Genomic DNA, 10,920 nt, shown 5'->3' on the forward strand with positions numbered 1-10,920 from the left:
CTTAAGACCTATACAAGCCATGGAACTGATTTAATTAACGCGAAGTTCTTGAAGAGTACTAAACTTTATTCCTCAATCATCCTTTCCAAAATTTTCCAGCAGTCACTTGAGACGTCAGTGCTTCCAGCGGACTGGACGATCGGGAAGGTGGTTCCGTTGCACAAGTCAGGTAGTACTAATTCCCCTCTTAATTACCGCCCAATATCACTAACCAGCATACCATGCAAAATTTTTGAGCACATCCTATACACTAACCTAGTTACCTTTCTCGAATCTAACTCCTTCTTCACTGACGCTCAACACGGCTTTCGCAAATCATTCTCGTGCGAGACGCAGTTACTTACCTTCACGCACAAACTTCACGCTATTCTGGATCGTCGTTCATGCGCGGACTGTATCTTTCTAGACTTCTCCAAGGCTTTCGAGAAGGTTAGTCACAAACTACTTCTTTTTAAACTTAGCAAGCTAAATCTTCTCCCAAATGTTTTAGCATGGTTAGAATATTTCCTTTGTAATAGAACACAGTTTGTAATGGCTAAAAACATTTGTTCTCCATTCACTTCCGTGCATTCTGGGGTCCCACAGGGGTCTGTCCTTGGGCCCCTTTTGTTCCTGATATATATTAATGACCTTCCTATTTCCGTTACCTCCCACATTCATTTATTTGCAGATGACTGTGTAGTATTTCATGAAATTAACGACTCTAACGACTCTCTTCTTTTGCAAAAAGACATTAATGGAATTCTTGAGTGGTGTAATACGTGGTAAATGGAACTAAACAAAACCAAATGTAAAGTACTACGTGTGTCACGCATTTCTATACACCCCACCTCTTATCATCTAGATAACATCGAACTAGAACAAGTGTCTTCAGACCACTATTTAGGCGTTCACATAGCAAGTGATCTAACTTGGTCTTTTCACATCAATTCAATGATTAACAACGCCAACCGTGCCCTCGGCTACCTTCGCCGTAACTTTCTCTCTGCCCCCACTTCCTTGAAACTTCTCCTCTATAAATCTGTCGTTCGTAGTAAGTTGGAATATGCTGCGTCCATTTGGGATCCCTTCACGGAAAACTTGATCAGTTCCCTCGAATTAATTCAGAATAACTCGGCACGTTTCATCCTTCAGAACTATAACCGTACCGCTAGCGTAACCTCTATGAAGAATACATTACAGTTACCATCTCTTGCTAGCCGTCGAAAGCACGCTCGCCTTTGCCTAATGCATAAAATAATGTATCATAACCCCAGACTGCACCGCGATCTTATACTTCCTCCATCATATGTTTCATCACGAGTTGATCATGCGCATAAAATCGGCATTCCTTTCTTTAAAACAAAATGCGCAGCTGAGTCTTTCCTTCCACGAACAGCAAAGGACTGGAACCACCTTCCCGGAAGTACAGCCTCCATCATCGACCATCAGCGTTTTTGTTCCGCCTTAGCTATCATTGTACAATTAGAAATCAAACGCCTTGTACTAAACCCCTGTATACAACCACTCCCCTCTTCAATGCCCTCGGGCCTTGAGGGTAGAATAAATGAAATGAAATGAAAATGACTCTCTAGTATTGACACAATTTGCAGTATATTTACTTTTTGTCCAATTATCAAGCTCTCGCCAAGTGATGTCATATCCACTGCTTAAAACCGCCACTGTATGGTGGTGACACCGTCAGCACCATGTATTTGTTTTTGCAAGCTAATTAAAATATTACCAAACAGAGTATACGCAGTACGACCGATGCTAATAGCATCACTATAACTCATTCTATGCAACCAACAGGCAAAACAATGCACTGATTATGTGTTTTGGGGCCCCTTTAACAACTGCACCGCTGCATTAGGAGTGCTATGAGGGGTCCCCACAATCTATGAATGTAAAGTAGAGAATAACCAATTTTGAATATATGGGCACAAAGGCAGAACCTAGGCAAGACAAAAGAAGTACGTGCATGGGAGGGATCTCTAATGCTATTGCATTGTACTCTCAAGGGTAGGTTAGGTGTATGTGGTGGTGAAAGAAAAAACAGTACAGCTCAGGCCATTTATAACGTAACCGCTTATAATGCGGGACCGCACTATACGCGGCTTTTTGTGACAACCGCTTCGCTTCCCATAGGGTTCAATGTATTGGTGTACCGCTTAATAGGCGGCAGCGCGCAACCAAAGACCGTGTACAGTGTGGTTACTAGAAAGCCTGGCGGCCCGCATACCTGCGCGGGCTTGTGGGTATAGGCGGGCGCGAGGAGCATGCTTCCCAAATTGCGCAAGAAGGGGGCAGCAGGCGAGGCGGGGAGTGTTGTCAGCGTGGTTCAAGGCGAGGTCGAAGGCAGGCGGGGATAGAAAAAAAAAAACTGAAATCGCAAAGCAGGCTTTTTTCCTCTCACTCTACGATGCAACTTCGTTGGGCACACTGATTGGACAAAACTTGAAAGCACATGGTGGCACAGCCAGACGAGCATGCTGGAGTGGCGGCGGCGGCGGTGAGCGCATGGCATGACGCTGCGAGCGCTGCTTTTGCCACGTGCACATGCGGCAGCATCTTGTCACGCCTGAGCCCATGAGCGAGATATGTATGTGTCGTTGCGTGTAGCGAAAAGTTGACAACGTAGGCAAGTCAGCTGACAACGTGAGCAAGTCTACCAGCCTCGGCTGTCTTCAGTTCCGATGGCGTCTGCTCCTCCGAAAGCCAGGAAACGGTAAGCTCTCGAAACCAAGCAAAGCGTTGTGAAGGACGTCGAGAGCGGTTTGAAAAAGGCTACGGTGGCAAAAAACTACGGTGTTGCCGACACTACTGTGTCCGCCATTTGGAAGAACAGCGACAAGTTGCGACAACAGCTGCAGGAACACATCGCGTCACTTGCAAGGAAGCGGATTCGTGCATCAAAGTACGAAGATGTTGCCACTTTGTTTGAATGGTTTCACCAGGTACGGGCCCAGAGCGTTCCTGGGAGTGGCTCGACATTGCAAGCCAAGGCCAGGTGCCTTGCAAAAATTTTGGGGCATGATCGTTTCAACCCATTGAATAGTTGTATTCAGCATTTCAAGGACCGGCACAAGATAAGCTTGTCGTCGTCGTCGCCGACCCCGACGGTGTTGTGTGTGAAGTAGCCGCCACAGATAAACACACTGTGGCAGCGGTGCGTGGTAGCGATGAGCCTCTATCCGAGGATGAGCCCAACGAAAAGAGTGAAAGTGCAGCAAAAGTTTCATGCAAAGACGCGCTCGACTGTTGCAACAAACTGTGCCACTAATGCGCTCAGAGAAACCTCAGTAAGCAAAGCGCTGAAGTGCCTCGCTGTTTTTGAAGATGAAGCCATTCGCAACGCATTTCAGTCGCATTGCCAGACTAAAATAACGTCGTTCTTTCACTCACTACGATGCTTCGACAGAAAGATCAAATAAACTTCTTTGTTGCCAGTGATTGCAGTGTTGTGCGTCTGATGCGTTTTCAGGTGCACTTTGAAAGGTAGGCTGGCCATTCTGAAAACGCGAATGCATGGAAAAGCTACGTTTTGGTTACAGTCCAGTACCGTTTATAATGCAAATTTTCTAACTCCCGTGGTATGCGTTATAAGCGGTCTATGCTGTATCCGTGTCTGCAATGTGATGCGCAAAGAGAACCCCATGCCACCGAAGAGACCCATTAATGCTATCATGTCCACCCTGTAAGAGAACCTTAAGTGCCCCCTCAAGTTTTAGTGCACTAGCACTTATAGTGGGCATCGCACTTAGCTGTTGTGTGTTTGTCCATCTGATTGCTTGCCTGAAGCCTGCTTTGCAGCAGGCTGCCGACCTGCCCACTGGGTGATGGGCAACCTCCTGAGGTGCGAGTGTGTGTGTGTGTATATGTGTACATATATTACACATAAAAACCTAGCAACCTGCCCAGCGTGGCAGCTGGCAACTCAATCGCGAGAGGTTGCTTGAGAAAAGCAACCTGCGTCTCAATCCAACTGAACTCCCACCGATGGCAGCACCTGCCATAGAAGGGCAGTGGCGAATCACTATAGCACTGCAGCAGCGGCCATGTGGTTGCAGCATCCGCCTCGCATGCGGGAAGTGCTGGGCTTGATCCTCAGTGCCACCGGGTACCCGCCGGTGTTTTAATGGGTACAAGCATTCCTCCAGCCTGGTGCTTGGCTTTTCTGGGGTGAAATGCTTAAAGAAAAGGACCCTCGACAGGTCGGTGATTCGTTCATCATCGAACAACTTAAATCCACCTTAAACCCCGCAGCGGCAAACCTAGATTTGAACACTCGGCCTGCAAAGGTGGTTCGTGCCTCACTGCGAAATGAAGAGTTAAAGCTCATTCGCACTAATCAGCGTGTTTCAACAGATGTACAGGTTCAACACTACTGGAAACGATCCTTCGTTCGAAGAGAAAACTTCAGGGTATCACTGCAGTCTTGGGCAAGTCCAGTTTTTCCTGCTGTCTGACTTTGGGAGAAAAAAATATCACTTAACTACTGCACCACTGCGCCAGAAGTGGTATGAGGACTCCTAGGGGTCTATGAATGCAGAGGACAGAATGACCAATTCTGCATATATGTGCACTGAACCATTATCGCTTTCTGAACAACTGCCATTCGTGAACAACGGATCTGAACACTGGAACCAAAGAGAAAACCAAAGTGCTAGCGCACCTAATTTGCATTTGGCCTGACTACGCAAATCGAGCATAATTTTTTCTTCCTTTCCCCTCTTCAAACTCACCCATTCGGGGTGGTCCCCTTTGCCACACTTGGCGCATGGCTTTTCGTCTTGCTCCGGTTCGCTCTCCTCACTGGCACTGCTGCCACTGCTGCCCCGCTCCTCCTCGGTGCGCACTGCACACATTTGTACAGCACACAACACTCGAATGTAATGAACTGAGCCCAACATTTGAGTACACAAGGCAGCAACACACGTGTGGAGAGACACTGCTCTCCAGCATGACGAATGGCGCTACATTCATTTCGGACAGCTAAGAGCTGGTCCCGTAATGGCGACACCTGTAGGCTGGAAGGGCTACTTTTTTTTGGATATTTTTGGTCTGTGCCATTAGTCCTGTATAGCAGGACTAATGTTTAGGTATGCAAGGATGCTTTGTAGGTTGCATCTGTTGCTCTCTTCCCAACTGCAAAGTGAACCACTGAACAGGATGCCCATTTTCCACACCACTGGGTGTCGCCACTTCACACACCTCCATACCTCCTCTAGCCTTATTTTCTTCCTCCCTCAGATTTGACCCGATCCGGCATTTGTTTGCACTGCTGGCTGATTTACCTTGCCAAAGTAGTTTACTCCTGCTCCATGAACAATCACACACAGTGCGGTGATTCTGCATGAAGGAAACACCGTGATATGGAGTGGCATTGCACAGCAAATGACCACAAACACGAAACAATTGAGTCCCTGAAAGCACTGGTCACCACAAGAGCAGTGTCAGAGATGCAAGCGCGACCCACTCGATTTCCCAGTGAACTGACTGCAGACTGAATTGGTGCGAAGAAGACTTTGCTACTTGAGCACACACACGTGCGCAAAAAGACCACCCAGCACTCCACCTCCTGCCAAGGCAAAGAAGTGACAGTTATGGTTGCAAATCACGCTCACTACAGGGCCCCTTGGACATCACGACCACAGACAGCCCACACTTGAGGATGGCTACTCCCTAACCCACAGTGCCTTGGTAGTACTAGAATACTCTGACTGACCAGAACGTGAAAGCGGAGTTTCCTGCGCCCTCCAAAAGTAACGCTGGCGCTGTTTAGCCAAAAGAAAGCCCCTTACAGAGCTGTGAGTGCAAGAGTAAAAAGCAAACTATGAAGATAACCTGGCAAACATTACACTGCTTTGGATGCTATTAGCAACCATAGACAACAAACGTCAACATCACTGAGTCATTACTCATTGATCAGCACATTTGAATGCAACCATGTGTGCCCTGATGACAGCCAACAACCACCTCCCCATGAGCTTTAAAAGAGAAACTTCCACAATTGTTTCACTGACCACACATAGAGAAATGAGAGCGAGCAGTACATCGCGTGGACAGGGACTCACCCTTCTTGACAGTGCGTGCCCTCTTGACCACGACCACCTCGGCATTGGGGTCCACCTCCTCACAGGCAAACTCATCCTCGTTGTCGTCATCAAAGCGCAGTTCCTCATCCTCATCGTAGCCCTCCTCCTCGTAGGGCTCCTCCTCATCCTCTGGCTGCGAAGACGAGTCCGAGTCCGACGAGGCCTCCCAGGGGTTGTGGTGCGACCGCCGCCGGTACGTGCCGTTCACCCCCGAGCCGCCTCCGCCATGCTTTCCGCGGCGGCGCTTCTTTTTCTTCTTCTTCTTCAGGGACTTGCGGCTCTTGCCCCCCTCTCCTTCTTCCTCCTCCTCTTCCTCCCCTCCACCACGGCCAGCCTTGCTGCCTCGCTTGGTCGAGCCCTTGTCACCCTGGTGGGCCTCGCCCTTCTGCGCGCATCGCCCCCAATGCAACGCCCACGCAAGCAGGGTCAAGGCGCATTGACAGTTGCAAGTTGCAGAGGTTGGTCGCACAACCAGAATCAAATGACACAATCGCGTGACACAACTGCGAGAATCAAGAGTTGGTTACGTACGCAGAACACAACAACCTGTGGTTAGCAGTAACCCCGATTAAGTGTGACAACTATGATTCAAAGCTTGACTACAGTCAAGATGCCCATTTAACAAGGGCACCAGAAACAACCGGTTTTCACAACACATCCTTCCAATGTTTGGCACTTATCTCTGGGCAGCTCTCTTGGATGTGCAGCAAACGAAACTGAAAACCATGCGTTATTCACACAAGAACTGTAGAATGGTGTTCCTTGGCGGCACCCGCTCTCATTTTTCTTCTCTTTCTCGCCATTACTTGTGGCACTAACACCGAGGAGAGACAAAAACCTTCAAGAGGAGGCATCGCTAAAGGAGCCACATCAGTGGGTCAAGGAGCTCTGGAGACCTTCTGATGTGGAACACACACTGCACATACAGTACTGCACTGCTTTGCTCTTGAATGCCACGTCTTTGCCATTGCCGCAACTTATAAGCGTTTCGGTGAAAAATTACATGGCTGCATAACAAAAGGGATTAACAATGCTGAAAGTGCTTTCCTTAAGTTTTTTATGCATGTCAGTAAGACAGTCAACAAGACATTGACATCACAGTACGTAAGTGCAATAAGTTGGGAGAGTTCGTTTTCCATTGAAGTAAATTTAGTGCAAAAACAGGACAAGGGTTTATTGTGTGTTTGCATCTTTCCTATTTATTCACTGCCTGGTCTGCAATACAGCTTCAGTTGTTAGTAGCGCTCATGTTGTCTGTTGTTCCTTCTCGTGTCCCGTTTTTGCCCTAAATTCACTTCAACATCACAGAACCCTCGTAGCTGTTAACTTGACCTGCGTGCACGTACACCTGTGGGCACTCTCACCTTTGACCTTCGCTTGTTCTTCACCGGAGGAACGTAATCCTTGTCAGCTTGATGACTTCGTTTCTGGAAAAGAATGCCATCAAGAGCGAGTCAGTGCTGCGTCTGCATACACAGTCAACAGGGTACCACGGCATGCAGGTTTTGTTGAACACAAAAGCAGAGTATGCAAATGAGAATAATGCCAAAGTCCCCAGAAAGGTCAATGGAATGGCCTGAAAGACTACTTCCAGCACTGCACACATGCTAGACAAGTGATCCACTAGCAGGAGTACTGGCTGGGGATAAAATAGAAAGGCCGACTTCAAGGCACATCAAAAAATTGGCAGTGGCTTAGCTCGGCTATGCCAGGATATATGTAGCGAGAGGTACATTTCCCTGGCTGAGCTTGTTTTTGTACCGTATGTTTAGCAATGAGTGACAATGGGCTCCATCTTGTCGGCTATGCACCGTCTATTATGCTCCGCAGTCTCGCATCTCCATTTGGCAAGCCGTTCCTCTCTCTGATCGGGCATCTCCTCTGCTCTCTTCGCCTTCTTACGCTCATTCTCTCCTAGTTGAGTAGCCAAGAGCCAGGCGACAACCTCAGGATCGGAAGAGTTAATCTTCCCTTGTCAATACCGCCGCTGCAGCTGGACTCTCCTCCTCTGCATCCATCTCTGCATCCATGGCAAACTTTGTGATACAGCCGCCCATTACATCTCCGCCTTTTATACACAGTGCTGCGCATGTGACGCGCAGTTCAGGTGACAGAGTGGCGTGCGGCGAGGCAGCGACAAACCGCGCGGCGTACCTGTGGAGTCTCTCTAGTTACAGTGGTATCGGCGCATGCGCACAACTGCTCATCCGCGTGGTGTCACACAGGGCTCCGACGGTAGAGCGGGCGCGCGGCCACAGCGCCAGCGAAGCGCACGCCGCCCCTTGCTCCCCTACGGTTGCCATGGTAACAGCGCATGTGCACAACTGGCCTCTCCCAGGCACCGCAAAATGCTCGACTGGTAGCCCAGTGTAGCTCTCGCTACAAAATAAATCTCTACACCTAGAACGGTTTTGCACTGACAGTGAGTCCAACAGCTTTCTCATCTTTAGTGTTGCAGAGCAGTCACCCTTTAGCAAATAATTATCAATTAAAAATGCCTACCAGTCATTTATGCTATTGTGTATAAAAGTTTAAACACCACTAACATGCTCTTATATTTAGACTTTAATGGCTCTGCTAAAGAATGACCAATACGATGAAGCAGCTGAGCTGAGCATCATATGCAATGCTGACATGAGAAGGATAGCAGGAAAGAATGTGTGAGATGTGCCTCTGCATCTGAGTACATTTATGAGGTTTATTAAAAATAATAATTGTCAGTGAAGAAATTTTCAAGGTCACTGATATGCATTTTGACAGGTTCACACAAGATTTAAGCAATGGGAGCGCTTTTTGAATACGAATTTTTGAATACGAATTGAATATCTGTTCAACCTAAAAATAAAATTTCAGCAAAAGATAGAGGCAAACATTGTCTTTCTTTTTTTCTCAAAAATAGTGTATGATCTTTGCAACTGAAATAGTTTTCTTACGAAATAAATGTGGACGAATGTGGAGAAAATGCAGAGGAATATGGACACACCTTGGGCTCTTGATCTTTCCCTTGGCTGCCTCCTCCTGCAAGATGTCTCTTCAACTGCTGCTCCAGAGCCATCTGCTGGGCAAGCTCCGACAGTCGCTTCTGTTGCTCGTGCTGGATGCGCGAGCTGCGCCGACGCCCTGACTGTCCTCATCTGCCAGCGCTCCCTCGGAGGGAACCAGGAGGCAGGCTGCAGCGGCTCCCAGCTCCCTGGCCAGGCCACGACCCCTGCCCCTGCCCCTGCCGCCCCGACCCCTGCCCCGGCTGCCCCCTCGCGACCTGCCCCTGCCTCTGGTGGCCTCAGAGGTGGAGGCGGGTTCGCTGTCTGTGGGCACTGGTGCACTGTCACCAGTAACATCTCCTTCACATCCTCCTCCTCACGGGGTCTCTTCGGAGAGGGTGCTCCTGACACAGCTTGTGAGCGCTTCTTGATATGGCTCCAACGGCCTCCACGACCCCGGCTTCGACCCCTGCCACGTCCTCCGCGGCCTCTCGCACCACCGCGTTTTCGAACTCCCGCTGCAGCATCTGAAGCGGGTTTTCCGGGCACCCCTACGGTGTTGACCACCTCCGTGTTGCCGTTGTCATTTACCCTTTCAGCCCCGTCACAGCCTGGTGCCAGCGTTGGTTCAGCCTCGTGGTTGACCACAGGAAGTGAAGTGACTTCACCCGTGCCACTGGCCTTCTCCTTTGATGCCTCGTGGTTGTCCTTAGCTCCAGCAGCAGGAATGCTTTCTTTGCTCGCTCTTCTCCTTTTCTCTCCACGTAGCCTTGAAGAGCTTCGCGAATTGGTTTGAGCCCTTGCTTACTCTTGGGGTCGTCCCTCGAATCAGCCTTGGTCTGTTCATCTGTGCTACCTGCATCCTTGTGACTGATCTCAGCATCCGAGCCAGCTTCACACTTGTTCTGGACTTTTGCGCTGCCCTCAGTTTCAAGCATGGCTTCTGCGCTGACATCAGCTCCGTTTTTTTTGGCGAGGCCCGCAGCTACTACAGTTTGATTTTGGCCTTCTTTTGAGTCTGCATCATTAACAGACGCAGCAGTACACTCAATATCCCCCGACGACACCCCTGCAGCAGATGCCTCGCTCGTATCCACCCTTTTCTGTGTGACCTGAAAGGAAAACACTGTCGCTTTTCTGTTCGTGTGCCGTTTCTTCAGCACCTTGAAGAGCGTCTGGCCCCTGCCTGCCTTTCCTCTGCCTTCTGCTTTTCTTCACTTCGATATCTGGTGGGAAATCTGTCTTGCCTTTCTTCTTCTTTCCCATAGTGCAATCTTCTTCCTTTTTTGGTGCTGACACTTCACAAGCTTCTTCTTCACAAGTAGATGCTTTCGGCAGTGGCGCTTCAACAGCACTCTCCGTTCCTGCAGTACTTGCTCCTTCTTTTTCACTGGGCTGTGAAAGACCATCCTCAATAGGTGTACTTTTATCCTCAGCCTTACACTGACCTGCCCGTGTTTCACCCGTGGGATGAACTTCAACGGATGAGTGCCCACATGGAGCCCCACTCGCATCGTCTTTTGCCCGCTTCGTCACCTCCTTTACAGCACCCTCAGTTTCAGTGCTAATGCTTGCTTCTCCACTGTCTGCACTTGCTGTGCCTGCTGCTTCAGTGACGTCTGCACCTACTTCTGCGATGGCACCCTGCAGCTTTTGACTCGATGCTGAGCGATGAACGTCCTGCATTTCTGCAACGCACTGCTGTCTTCTTGTTTTTCATCCTTCTCACCAGATGACACAAGCTTTGCCCTTAAACACTTCAGAGCTTCGTCGCTCGTACTTTTGCCAGTGGACAAGATTTATTGCTATCAGATGCCTCGTCACTTACTTTATCCTCCTCTGGCCTTGCGATCTTCGTTGAG

General features: G+C 49.1%; 1 protein-coding gene across 1 annotated transcript in view; it reads right to left on the bottom strand.

Annotated features, from left to right (window-relative positions):
• The window catches only part of LOC144123874 (uncharacterized), a 64,488-nt gene that overhangs the window by 30,999 nt on the left and 22,569 nt on the right, over window positions 1–10,920 (bottom strand). The window contains 8 exon segments of the mRNA XM_077656598.1: window positions 4,725–4,837; window positions 6,057–6,462; window positions 7,442–7,504; window positions 9,061–9,200; window positions 9,203–9,431; window positions 9,434–9,861; window positions 9,864–10,270; window positions 10,688–10,779. Coding sequence (XP_077512724.1) covers window positions 4,725–4,837; window positions 6,057–6,462; window positions 7,442–7,504; window positions 9,061–9,200; window positions 9,203–9,431; window positions 9,434–9,861; window positions 9,864–10,270; window positions 10,688–10,779 — 1,878 coding nt within the window.

Source organism: Amblyomma americanum, chromosome 3 (assembly GCF_052857255.1).
Source record: "Amblyomma americanum isolate KBUSLIRL-KWMA chromosome 3, ASM5285725v1, whole genome shotgun sequence".
Classification (NCBI taxonomy): domain Eukaryota; kingdom Metazoa; phylum Arthropoda; class Arachnida; order Ixodida; family Ixodidae; genus Amblyomma; species Amblyomma americanum.